The 13928-nt window shown below is 51.2% G+C and overlaps 1 protein-coding gene across 11 annotated transcripts in view; it reads left to right on the forward strand.

The window, feature by feature from the left end:
- The window catches only part of LOC146182824 (rap guanine nucleotide exchange factor 6-like), a 582921-nt gene that overhangs the window by 451483 nt on the left and 117510 nt on the right, over window positions 1-13928 (forward strand). The window contains exon 1 of one of the 11 annotated variants that reach the window (XM_084608938.1): window positions 3271-3549. The exons of the other annotated variants lie outside the window; for them this stretch is intronic. Within the exon in view, the coding sequence (XP_084465064.1) occupies window positions 3544-3549 (6 nt within the window). The 5' untranslated portion in view covers window positions 3271-3543. Of the gene's footprint in view, window positions 1-3270; window positions 3550-13928 lie in introns of those variants that run through there. 11 annotated transcript variants of the gene reach the window in all.

Raw genomic sequence — 13928 nt, forward strand, 5'->3', positions numbered from 1 at the left:
GAGTGATTGTTCGTTTAAAAGCTGGAAGATTTTGAGGTGATCTGATGGAAAAAGGCACCAAAGGAGCAAACTATACATCATCTACAGGGCAAAGAGACAGTGGACTTTTTTTTGCGCGCAGATTGTCACGCGCAACTAAAACAGATGCGACGAACGCAAGGCAGACTTCATAACTGAAAATATGCTAGTATTGTTTCAACGGCGTAGCTCTTTTACGGATTCTGCCGCGCTGCTGGCGTCCTAAGATGACTCCACAACAGCCTGCGATCCACTATTCCACTTTTGCTAGTGTAATTGACGATTTAATCTTCTCTTTACAAAAGTCATTTATGTACACCTTTCGAACTGATAATTAGTCTTTTCGATCCGTATTCGAGATCGTGACCCATATAGTGATGTTCTCAACAGCCTATTCTACATTCTATTCTATATGTAGCATTATTCGTCTTCCCTTTGATTTTACACACCTGCATTCTTGTTTTACAGATTTCAAGATTATTTGCGTTACAGATAGTGCCGTGACTTTTATTGTCTTGCTGTGCTCCTGTTTTGCGTGTGTCAAGTAATCAGGTGTCTTGACCATGTCTGCCAAAGCCACTCCGTCAAGCTATTGTAATACCTTTTAACGGACACTTTCAATAATAATAATAATAATAATAATAATAATAATAATAATAATAATAATAATAATAATAATAATAATAATAATAATCATAATAATAATATAGCTGTAGCATTCATGATAGGCAACAGTACTGTACCCAAGGATGAGGGATCGAATCCCGGCCCTCGGTAGCCGTTTTTTTATGGAGATGAAACACAAGGCACACGCGTGTGCTGTGCAATGTCTGTGCACGTTAAGGAACCCCAGTTGGTCAAAATTTCCGGAGCCTCCGCTACGGCATCTCTCATAGCCTGAGTCGCTTTGGGATGATAAACCCCACAAACCAAACCAAATCATAAAAGCAGGGAACAAAAAACACGCACATCAAGAACAAGCGCAGCAGTCAAAATTGAGCTGTGAGAGGGTGGACCAATGAACGTAGTGGCTCAGTCCCCATGGGATTTTGCAGCTGTTACTACAGCCATCGTCACGCTTTCGAGAGCGAGAGTTAAAAATAAATTAATAAACCTTGTCTCCACCGGGAATCGAACCTCCATCCCTTGGGTCCCCAACCAAGCGCTTTACCAACTGCTCGAATAAAAAAAAAAACGCCGGTGAACCTTGATGCGTTCAATGAAATGCTGGTTGTGTTCGACAAGGGACGCGCGGTGTACTATCACGACAGGTCATGATGTCACCAGGCGAATCAGGCATATACGAAGCTGACCTCGCCGGGCGTCCGGGCGGCGCCTTTCATTTGCTGCTTCCTAGAAAGCCGCACCACACAGCAAACAGAAGCAGACGCAGATGTCTAGGAGACGTTAGTATAGCAGACATCAGCGGTGTTTGAAATTGATTTACAGGATAGAAAAGGCGCAGTATCTGTCACAATTCTCCGCAGACACATGTACTTACCACGTCGTAAAGAAAGGGAGGTGGGAGTGAAAGAATAGAGGGAGATAGAGGTGCGGTAGTGGAGGGCTACGCCATCTCACTTTAGTGGTCCAAAGCGCCCTTAGAATGTTTTTTTTTTTTTTTTTTGTGTGTGTGTGTGTGTGTGTGTGTGTGTGTGTGTGTGTGTGTGTGTGTGTGTGTGTGTGTGTGTGTGTGTGTGTGTGTGTGTGTGTGTGTGTGTGTGTGTGCGGCTAGCTAGCAACTCTGAGCTATGATGTGCATTGATTTGAATGACTAGACCTCTAAGTCTGTAGTGCGATGACTGAGTGTTGCCGAGATTGTGGTGTGCATTGATGGTATCCATACGCCGATGGATGAAGAAATAGCTGTGACAGAGCCATCAGTATAGATGTGGCAATGATGACTGTAGCGTGCACAGATGTGCTCAAGGGCGAAGTATTTAAGTGCGGGTCCTGGGGTGTGGGCTTTTCTTTTGATGCCAGGTATAGTTGTCCAAATTTGCCATGAAGCAAACCTCCATGGTGGGAAAGATGACGGTACTGCGCGTTGATATTGCGCAGGCAATATCATGGCGATTGCAACGCTCTCTGTGGTGTGACCCGAACCATCAATGTCTACCTCTACACCGAATATATCCCACTTGCGTCTTTCGAATTCCTCACAATTTGAACAGGTGGCATCGAAACTGTCTACACCGAATCCGCTTGAATGTGTCATACACAAACTACTCCCTACATAAAATAGGCATAGCGAGCAGGCCTCTGTGCTCTACATGTGATGTGTGTGAAAATTTTGAACATTTGGTAACCTCCTGTCAACGGTTTACTTGCACATCGCAGGACACTGCGCAATAATTTAAGCTTACCTAAAGACACAACCTTGCGCCTTGAACATGTCCTGGGTCCTTGGTGCGACGGATCGTCTGCTGCGCGAGCTACCAAGGCCTTACTAACTTTTCTGAAGGACACAGGGTTGATTAATACCCCTTAAAACTCATCTGTGTGTGATTATGTGCGTGTGAAAGTGAACTTTTCTTAAGGACACAGGGTTGATCAATATCCTTTAAAACTCATCTGTGTGTGATTATGTGCGTGTGAATGTGTGCGACACCGATTCTCTTTTTTTTCTAATTTATTTCCCCTTCCCCTCCCACACTCTGTCACCCTCATCCCTCATCAGGAGTAGCATGCTGGGCTTACCACCAGGCAGACATCTCCTGTTGCCATTAAAATATATATATATATATATATATATATATATATATATATATATATATATATATATATATATATATATATATATATATATATATATAAGTCTGTAACTAAATGGTAGGCACGATGTAATATGCCGCTTTTCAAAGCGATCCCCTCTACCACAGAAAAAAGAAAGAAAAAAAAAGGGAGGGGGGGGGGGGGGGGGGCTGCGAAAAATGACAGTCCAAATTGCAGGCGCAAAGTCCCGTGAAATAAATGTAACTGCTAGCGTTTTGTTTCGGCCGAGATGATGCTTCGTAGTTTCGCTTGAGAAACCTTATGGGATGTTGTCAGCCTCTGTAGACCGGCAGAACCGATTCTTCCGCCGCGCCAGAACGTCCCGCGCAGTGCTTCCACCTTTGAGCGCGTCCCGCTACTACGCGTCGACGGGGCCCCAATGGTGCGCCTCCTCTCCCTCGGCGACGAGGCCCATTCGCGCTCTCGCCCTCTTTCCATCGCCGGGGCGACTGGTGCGCCGCCGCACAGTCCCATTCGGAGTTATGGGCGCGTTCGCCCTCGGAGCGTGCTGTTGCTGCTTCTCGGTGCTGCCGCCGTCGCGTTCGCGTGCTGCCACCGCTGCCTGTGCTGCTCGACGAGCCTCGCGCACCGCCGCGTGGTGCTTTCGACGCGTCAACAAAGTGCAGTCGCGTGCCCTGCCGTGCTTCGCCGGTGTTGTCGTGGGCCGGCAATCATGACTGTTGCCTGTGGACCGCGTCTTTGGATTACCTTGAGACTTTGCGGACGACAGCGCGCCGTCGGGATAACTCTATGAAGGTAAGGGAAGAGGGTGAGGATGAGTGCGATGCCAGCCTGGTTCGTGGCGGGGGGGAGACGCCGCCGCGAGCAAGCGGCGGCGACTCGTTTCCTGCCCTCGTTGTTGTGAGCCACGCTCCGCGACGGGACAGAGAAGAAAAAACCGCAAACAGAAAGCGGCAAAACTTCTCCTCCCGTCCCGGTGCCGTGGTCGCTGCTGGCAGCAGGTTCCCCCCTTCGGCCGTTGGTCGGCCTTGTCTCTCTGCCTGGTCTGCTCGAAAGAGCCAGCAGTTTCTTGGCCTCGAGACCAGTGGGATGCATCCCGCAATGTTTGTCGCCGCCTTTTTGCTCACACTTGCCCAGTGTCTGCACAAGCAATGCCGCGCGTCAATAGCGTCCTTTTCGCGACCGGCAGGTTGTTCCAACACCACCTAGAAGACTTCTAGGTGGTGTTGGTTGTTCTCGCTCTGGCAGCAGATCCGTTTGCCGTTCACTTGGAGAGAAAAAGCCTTCGGCGGCGAGGTAGCCATGCGGGCATAGCAGAGTCTTCCGAGAAGTGCGGAGTGGCCCACCCGCTCCTTTGCCTCCTGCTGCGGCGACGATGCCTCTGCCCTCCCCGCCCAGCGATGCACGGACGCAGAGCTCAGCCGCGCGCGGAGGGCCATTATTCGCCCGCTGGCAGATCCGGCTTTCCAGCAGTGACTAAACGAAACATACGACGCGTAACTTGGCTTTGGTCACAGTGAACGCTGCCTTTTGGTATGGGGCGGACGTCCACAAAGAAACTTGGCGGGTCCGGTTCCACTGGAGCCACCTAGGTTTGCTGCCGCTTCTACACCGAGCGAGGTTTTCCTGCCAGCTACATCACATCCGCTCGCAGGTTGGGCCCCGCCAAAGGGTTGCGGCACTGTACCTTCCTATAATGAATCTCGTATACATGAGATTTGGTTCACGTAACTGCTCGTCCGGTCCGAAACCTGTGCGCACATTACAGATTCAAGTGTTTCGTCAGCCATGTTGAGCACGTACCGTTTCCTGCAAGATTGGGTGTTGCAAGCAAGAGATCTGGTCTCCTGCCATGATGAGCTTTGTACGCATTATGCGTTCAAGCAGTGCGAGCTAGAAATGGCATGCGGTTTTGCCGAAGGTTGAAGCAGTCTCCTGGACGAAGAATGTGTCTTTCTGCGGGAGGATACGTTTCAGGGAAACTGTCCTGGTGTCGCCTCACACGACCCTATTACGGCGTCCTGCCAACACGATTTCGTCGCCGCTTGTTTTTGTTCCTGAAGATTCATGTCAAAGGTGGCAGTATTTGATCGCCATCCAGATAACTGTTGATTCTGACGTAGGAACGGATTTTATACGCTGGTTAGGTGAAAGTGTAAAACATTCATTCTCATGTATTACTGCTTTCGTCCTGCCTTGTAACACACCTGATTTTTGGTTCTGTTTTATAGTTCTAGTGATGCGTAAAGCAGTACTATGCACGGATCACCACGTCCCATTTGCCTACGCCTGATAAACAATTTATAGTCGAATGTCTTTCCAACTTGTTTAGGATTCAAAGATCGACCGATGGTTGTGACATCAGAGTTCAGTCACGTGAGGGATGAAAAAAAAACTGCGGTACAATCCCTCCTTTGTTGTTTTAATTCACTACAGCACTGTGGCCAGCCTGTATCAAAAATAGGAATCACAACGAGTAACGATGCGGCGAGTCTTTTTTTTTTTTTTTTTTTCCACTTCTCAGATGACCTAGACTTGAATTTGTCTTTATAGTCATCGTTCGGCTGTTTAAATCGAAAGAAGTTCGGTAGTACATATTTTTAAACAATTGTAGGCGACTACCACATGGTTCATGTTCAGTAATGTCATGCTGTAGTTAAGGATGCAGGTAGAACGAGAGGAAGATGGATAAACAAGGGTAGAGGGGGGAAGCCTCAGTTCGCAGGTCGAGCCAACTTTTCGACAAGTGTACAGTCGTGAGCAGCCTTGTCTAGAGCACTCCGACGGCGCTCTGCGGAACACGTCAGCGCCATCTAACGTTAGGATCTGGGTTTCAGCTATGCGTCTTGTGTGCATGTGTGGCAGTTCAGAAGGATGCCTGCTCATCCCCCCCCCCCCCCCCCCCCTTGCGAGTACCTTTCGTGCCACCAGGGCCGCACTGCCTGCAATTGAGAGGCTGTGACAGTCGCCAAAGCGTTATGATGCCGCGGCGTTTCGCGAGTGTAACGAGACGGCCAGGCAAGCAAGCGCGAGTGATAGGGGATTAACGCGCGTTCCTGCATACGCACCACTCACCACCCCCGTGCTTTATCGTTGAGTAAGTCAAGTTCCTAGATCTGTATGGATGCTAAAGGCTGTGTCCCTTATAGCTGATAACCTGGCCATAAACTGGCCATCAGACAATACGGCTGCAACGCATGGTGCGTGGTCGTAACCTTATACGGACAGGACAAAACGGACACCAAACAATCAACCAGCCTCAATTTCCGCACCTGCCTGATGAAGTGATTCTTTGAAACACGCTATTGTCCGCTATCACATGCAATATCTTTTGAACCGAGCGATCACCCAGTAACACATTGCACCTACCTAGCCGCTTCGAGATTTGCGCGAAACGCGTTGATTTTCCAGGCGCTGTTATATGCCATTAAGCGCATACCTGGCGGCATGAACCGCAAGCACTGAGTGGAAAGGAGGCCAAGAACAAACCAGCGGGCTCTGCTTTAGTTTGGCCACGCATGCGCATGGGACGCCTAACTCAAACCCAGAGCCTAACGTTAGATGGCGCTGATTTTCACCGCGGAGCACTGTCGGCGCGCTCTAGACAAGGCTGCTCACCACTGTACTTTTCGAAAACGTTGGCTCGACCTGCGAACTGGGGCTTCCCCCTCCCTCTACCCTTGTTCAGTGCTCTTTCAGAGAGATGCGTATAGTTAAGAAGAATTTAAGAGACGCTGCCCCAATGTTAATGTTTATATTTGTTTAATGGGATAGCATTTAAGCGCGGTCGCACCGAACTTCCGCCGCTGGATACAACGAAATTCCTTGATTGGTGAAGAAGGTCGTGGCATCACGACCTGCGCGGGTAATTCGGACGCTCCAGGACGATTGGAGAGTAAAATAGTGATGAGGTCGCTGCACAACTCCTCACCGATCTACAGTATTTTGACGTCATTCCACCAACGCCTCTGAAGAAACAGAATCATTTTCTCCAGCTATTTAAAAGTTGCGAGCCTTGCTCGCTACCTCCGCACCACAGAGGAATGTGCTCGTAGCGATAGTCACGGCCGGCCTCGAAGGAGCTCCTTTCCTCGAGACCGGCCGTACGGTAGTTAAAGGCCCACTGTCCACCCTCCGGTCGAAAATATTTTCTTCCCCGGTGACTGTGAGACTTCGCCCCTAGAACGCAAGGCCGCAAAATGTTTTTGAAAAGAGTAACTAATAACGCAGTTACAGCCACCGCAATCACCCGACTCCAAATGCGATGATTTCATACCACAGAGTAAGCATTAGACGAATACGTAGTTAAACGATCTCACCAGTTACTAAGAAATACTGTCCATTGTGCTTTTCATAGTTAAGCGGCATTCATTCTTGTGTCGTTGTGAAATTGGTTAGATTCCTGGAGCCCGACAACAGTTAAAATCGTTATTTGTGCTGCACTACTTAGCTGCTAGCTCCTATTTCACACCCCTGGTTTTTTCATTCCCAGACTAGAGTCCTGAGTCAAGCGCAGCTGTTTGGCTGATAGTGAGTCAGCATGCCGCTCAACCTTCGATCGGGAGCTTCCGCCCTCTCGTCGTGTGGCAATGAACTCAGTCACGCCACCAGACTGCTTCCGACGGGAATGCACGCGAGCAGCATGTGCTCTTTGTTTTGCCGAGCGTGTTCCGCTGCTGCTGCTCCCGGACAGAAAAGACTGAGTCGTCGCGATTTTTGTGCTCTGGGAAGGCGCTCGAATCGAGACGTTGATGTCGAAACTCGCGTGCGCTCTGGAAGCAACTTTTTGGTCGGGGGCTGATATCTTCAACATGATGCTGGACCGAAGAAAAGTCGCCCTCACTACTCTCCTTTCCCGAACCCCGTCGGTTGCTCTTTCAATGTCAAGGTGAGCTCGGCCGCTTACAAACGCACGCTGGATCGACTCTGGATTTGATGTTAATGAAGACTGGTTGTGGCTCACAGTGATCGCGGATAAACAACGCGATATCGACGCTGGTCATGTGTCCTGGCGAGAACACCCGGAGTGCCCGTTAGGTGAAAAAGTAATGTTTTTGTTCTATTTGCTCTCATTCAGGGGATAGTTCATTTTTGCGCAGCGTTTTCTGCGTCGTGAGCAGTGCTGAGTGATGCACTGGTGGTTGCTTTCGTCGATCCTGCGTTCTTTCGCATATCAAGGACGTGACTCGGCTGAATGTGGCAGCTTGATGGGGCAGCGGAATTTGCAAGCAAATATACGCCGTAACTGGACTTGACCGCACGGTGAGAAAGGGTGCATGGAGCGAAAAATAGAGTGGAAACGTGTAGATGTTGCGCCTTGATTGTCAGTTTTTAGGTCGCGAAATTTTGCCGTTCAGCTGCGTAGCTTGGTGCGTAGGACACATTCGGCATTCCAAATAGTATACCCAGGGCAGTGTGTTTACCTGACCTTCCCAATATTAGCAGTTTCATGTGAGCAGCGAATCTCTCAGCCTGGTTAGCTTTCAACCGAGGCCACATGTACCGTCTTTGCCAAAAGTAACCAGGGTTTGCTTCTCAGCCGTGTTTAGAGCCCTCGATCTATCTCAAAAAGCAAAAAAAAAAAAAAAAAAAAAGTCTTCGGCGATAAAAGTAACTGGCTTTCTTTCCGTACAGGTGATTAAGAATTTGAGATACCTTATAAACGCTGAACTACGGGGCTAAGGAGCAAACAGCGCAACCTGGTTACTTTTGGCAAATACTGCACCTGTGCACAGGCTTGCGCCGACGCACTGACTTCGAGTTGTCGCAACTGGGCATACGTCTACACGCGGCGGATGTCCCTTGTGAGCGGCTGTAGGGGATCTCATCCAAACTGGGTTTCCTCGCCAGAAACGAATAAAAGACCGTATGCACAGACTTGGTCAAGAGGGAAACTAGTATGCGCATTGTGATGGTAAATAAGCACGGGCCGCAACTAGGAACTGTAGCTGTTCCGCTGGAAAGTGCCCAGTTTTCTCTTAACGCTTGTCGCTTCGAGGAGGCCATGATGCAGTGGGTTGGGTTTCGATCGTTGCACATTGGTGCAATCGCACCAAGACGAGAGTGCTGCTCTTCCTCGGTTCCCGGGGAGGCTGAGACCGTCTTCTTGGTTGAGGTTTCGGCTGGGCCAGCACTCCATTCACAGCTGCTCTGCAGAAAATGAGTCCTGGCGTGTCGTTGCGGCACCTCGTAGGCACTATATTCTCGCGTATGCGTCCTAAGGCGCCGGTGCAGTCCTCGAGTTTGGTGGATTTCGAACGCTGCATGTTTCATTTGAGCCTATGTGCTTTTAGCGGAAACATTTTGTCGAGATACTCAACCAGCGTCCGATATGGGCTCGTAGCCGCGTTCGCTTTTTCAGGCGCAGGGAAGTTTCGACCGCGTGCGTGTCCGCAACGAGACTCGGCCGCACATTGTCTGTCAAAACATCACTCGGAAGGAAATAGGTGCCTCGGTCCTCTCCACCAAGCGTCTAAAAACGAGGGCTTGGAGTACTGTGTTGCATAAAGTGCACTACAATCGGCCCATGGCGGTTGAACTTACATTCTAGCGTTCTTTGTTGCGTAGAGCGTCTGGGATAGAAGCAAGCGCGAACTATTCTGCCTCTGGAGCACTACCCATTCGTTGTTCGTGGGCTGTTGGGATGAAGGACGCGTCTCCGAAGTTCGCTGCGGGCTAGCTACAAGAAGCGTTCGGTGCTTCAGAAGAATCGCCCTTTCAGGATCGCCGCGCGGCGACCGAATTGGACGGTGTCGTTGGCTTCCTCTCGAGTAGCCGCGCCCTTGCCTCTGGAAGCGCTCGTTTCCCCAAATAGAGCAATCGGGGCAGGCCATTCGCCTTCTCCGCGATAACCTCGGCGATACCCGCTTTTTTTCCCATTCTACCAGCCATGCTTTCCGCCCTTGTTTTCCTGTCTGGCCAGCCGCCGCCGTGGCAGTTTTGAAGAGGGCGGCCGATAATGGCCGCAAGACGACGAGGCGACTTCCCTGTGGTCGCTGCATGCGGCTCACCGCGAACGAGTGCTTCCTCTCGCACGGCGCGGCCGTCAAACGCTGCGGGCGGTCCGGGGGCTGTCCCGCAGGGCGACTGCTGCGCTTCCTTTTCATCTAGTCGCTCACGTACAGGGTCACTCAAAAGTTCCCAGACCACAGAGGCGTCCTCGCTATTGAGGAGATTGGTAGCTTCATTGGGGCCTCAAATGCCCGTTGCACTGCTGAAAGCTGTCTTTGTACTCCGGAGACCAACTCCGTACTCTTAACGAATATTGACTACTTGAGTAACAGTGGAAAAATTGGCTCTTTTTAATGCGCTGGTACTCTAAAGTAAAAAAAAAAAAAGTGTGAAAAAAAAAGGGGGGGGGGGCGCAACAGGTTGTTCCGTATTTGTTTCCCAGCTCGAAAGCGTAGCCGACCCTGACCGGCAACATGGACAGCTAAGTGCCCCCCCCCACCCCTCACCGCTGTGGCCATCCGGTCGATATTGTGTCCGTCTTATTAAAGCCCCCAGTTAATTACATTTAGACGTGATGTCAGCGGTTGCTGCCTGCGCTGGCTTGAAACTCAAATTTTTCTATTGTCCCTCACTAGGCAGTCGGAAGCTCAACTAAGCTTTGCCTAGGTCTCCTTTTGTTTTTTCTTCTTCATTTGGTATAGATAAGGAGTGATTGTGTAGTTTTATCTGATACGTTGTCGGTCGGGTATTTCCGTTGCTGTATCGCTTGACCATGACCCAGTCATTGCTTTTATCTAACCGTGTCAGATCAGTCGGATCCCTTTAAACTATAGCGATGAATTGGCACTGTTTCTAGATTTTCTTCGCTTGCAGAATTGCTTTTGGCGGCGAGTCTTTCGCGACCTGTCGTATTAAAAACTGGGTAAAATGGGCGCCTTGTTACTGGCTATTAAACTGACGCAGGGGATCTGTGCACGCGCGATCGTAACGCCGTGGAAGCTGACGCCTCCTAGTGATGAATCCCGATGGGCTTCCGTCTCTCCAAACCAGCATTCGCAAGCCAGTGGCGTCACAGCGTCGTCGATGCTTTCCCACTGAGCCCCCCCCCCCCCCCCCCCCTCCTCCTCCTCTGTGGGTCCGGAATGAATATGCCCTCATTAAATGTCGGGTGTATTGTCGCTAGCGAATGGAAACGCGGACGTGCTCTGTAGCACGGATCCAAAGCTTTCACCTAGTGGCAGAATAATAAACCCATCCTTGGGTTGATGCTGACTAGTGATCAATTTTTATTCTTTCACGACTTGGCTCGCGTGTGCGATACGGAAAGCGGCCGCCGCGCGTTCCTGCTTGAAAGCGAAGCAGGCCTTTTGGGGCATGAGTTTACTTTCCTTCCTTTTGGGCATTCATTTGCTGCGTTCTAGCGTGGACGGCAGAAGCCGTGGTTCGGTTCCGTCCGGATGCGGGTTTCGTTCTGTGCTGGAGGAGGCGCCAGGAAGCGTATTCGCCGCCGGTGGTGTTGGCGGCGAAGCGTGGGTTCTGCGACTTGAAAACGTGGCCGGCGCGGAAAGCGTGGGTCGTTTGCCAAGGGCTGCTCGAGGGAAAGCGAGGAAAATTCTTGAATGGAGGCGCGCCGCCGCCTTCGCTTTTCCGCCTTCGCTGCCGACGCGATGCGCCTGACTTCGGCATTTCGAAACGCATCCCCGGAGTTCTTTGCACGCCTATATCTTTACATAACTGTTGCCTTCACGTGTGATTGCGTAAGGTCGAACGTAGAAATGACCGTTTTTTATTGCTTTCTCCCAGTTTTCTGGGGGCTGTTTGTCGTGTTCGTGAGCAAACAGTTGCGTGCTGCCAACGCGGCAGTATCTTTGTTCGTGTACTACATAATTCGGGAGCATGTTTATAGCTAGGCGTGACCAGCTGATCTATGGACGTGGTTATTAGTGCGTACTGAGGCTTGTTAATCAGTGGATTTAATGTTTCTCTTCGCTTCTGTTCTCGCCCCGCGGACTACGCGCCTCGACGCCGACCACGACGTGAAGGGACGCCCGATAGCCGCGTTATCGCAACGGCGTTGGCAGTTCAGTGCGTCGCCCGTCAGCTGAAATTGATAGCGGCGTCGGGTTCCTAATAAAATATTGCGTACGTCTGACGGCCGCTCAATTTTTCTTCAGATGCGCACGCTTGCATGTCTCCTTTTGTTTGAGCAAAGTGACATTCCTCCTTCCCCCTTTCTATTCAGCGGACTCGGAGCTGACGGTGGCCTCCAGCCTTGGCGACTGCTAGGGGGTTGGATAGTGGTCGTGGGATTTAAGCACTCCGCTTCCTTTTTAAGGGGACGGAGGTATCTCGTGCCGCTCTGTAAGACAACGTCGTTTTCTCGTGGGGAGAATGGTGCTTTCGGTGGGAGGCTTTGTGGCACTTGGCTACGCTGGCCGCGATTGTAAGAGGTGGCAACTGGAAACGTTTCCAAGAATGCCGAGTGAGGACTGCTATGTCACAGAGCTGCGCTGCAAAATTGCCTGTCTTGAGCCTATACGTCATGCTACGGGAAGCAACGGTGCAACGTCTTCGTTTGTAGCGCGCAAAACGGCTTCAACCTCGTACTCCGTTATCTACCGTTACATTGGGACTTGCCCTTCGTACGCTATCGCGTGTGAAGTGTTTCTGCTAAGACACTCTGACATCTTTTTGCCCACTCGCTGCTCGTTGCGCATTCCTTTGACAGCGAACGGCGATTTGCAACGTGCGCGTTGAATCACACCGGGCGACGGATTTTGTATCGTGTAGGCGAGCCACTGGTTTCGATTTGCAATCTGGCACGTGGGAATTAGGGCCGCACAGGATGCCGGCTCGCGCGCTCGGACACCGCGGACAGTTCAAAAGCGGCCGCCTCACGGTTCCTGTGATTTGTTTGGCCACGCATTTTTTGTCACAGCTTGTCGGCAATCGAGGGCGGAGAGAGAGGCTCTCTTCGCCTTTTGCCAGCTGCATTCGCGGGTGCCTGCTAGCGACATGAGGGCGGTTTTCGTATGTGGATCTCGTTTCTTCGGTTACTTAGTTTGCAATTTTGTGCCGAAGAAACGATATCCAGCAGCAGAAGTACGTTATCGCTCTTTTTGCTGGCAGATTAAACGTGAACTGCGTGGAGGAAAGTTTCCAGAGTGCAAATACCTACTCGAGCCAGCAACGACGAACCAGAGAGAGGGAAGATCCAGTCGGCGGCTGACCGTCAATCGCCGCTATTTCACCCCCGTCCGCGTTGCCGGTGGTAAGGGGGAAAAGCGGAGGTCGGTTGCTCGATAATAACTGCTCCCGGTGATCAAGAATGCTGCAATTGCATTTACGAATCTGTTTTCCGCTCTCTGTTCCGTTGTTCGCATGCGCGACCGCCTGAGCAGGAACGAAACCGACAGTCGCGCAGTGCCGGCGCCTTGTTCTGAGCGTAACCCCCCCTCCCTTTGCGCGCGCCAGCACTTCGACGACAAAACGCGGCGGCTGACGTCGGCCGCTTTGTTCCTGCAGCCTGCTGCGTTGGCGGGGCAGACTCGGTTCAAAGCTGACTTCATTCGGGGCGTTTTGCTTTTAAAGCGCCCTAGCGGCACACGGCCATGTGTCGCAGGTTTTCTCCCTAAAAGGCCGCTGATTGCCGCCGCTTTTCATCCGAGCGTCACAAAGACCTCTTGGAAAGGGCGTGGAAGCGAAAAGAGAGAAAACAAAACGGGACGTGAGCGAAGCAAGACCCGGGTAGGGCGCAACACTCTCGCCGCTCCCGCGCCGTTCTTTTGGACGCCCCGCATTCTCCGTGCGTGGCGACCACAGAAACGCTCATTGCGCGCCTGTTCTTTTATAACTCGCTGGCTTTTCCTTGGCGTCCTCGTGCTGCCGCAGCCTTCGATTACTTTTCAACCTCCTCCCCATTTTCGTTTTCTTGTTGCTCAACGCGCGTTTGCCCGTCTTTGCGAGTTTGGCGACTCTATCAGGCTCTCATGTAGGGAGGTCGCTAAAGCTGCGTCTTCCCTCCCACTATACCAAAGTTGACTTTCTTTAGGCCGCAGTCCATCAGATGCGTCGGTAGCCGTGGTGCGAATTTCTACGCCTTTCGTGCGCGAGGGAGGCGGGGAGCCTTCGGCGGGGCTGCTGTTTCTTCCAGAGCCCCTCCACGCCGGCATTGTCGGATCCACTTAGTGAACGCCCGGCTTTCCAACCCCGTCGCACACTGG

This window comes from Amblyomma maculatum, chromosome 7, assembly GCF_055883805.1.
Source record: "Amblyomma maculatum isolate TAMU_Amacu chromosome 7, ASM5588380v1, whole genome shotgun sequence".
Lineage (NCBI taxonomy): Eukaryota > Metazoa > Arthropoda > Arachnida > Ixodida > Ixodidae > Amblyomma > Amblyomma maculatum.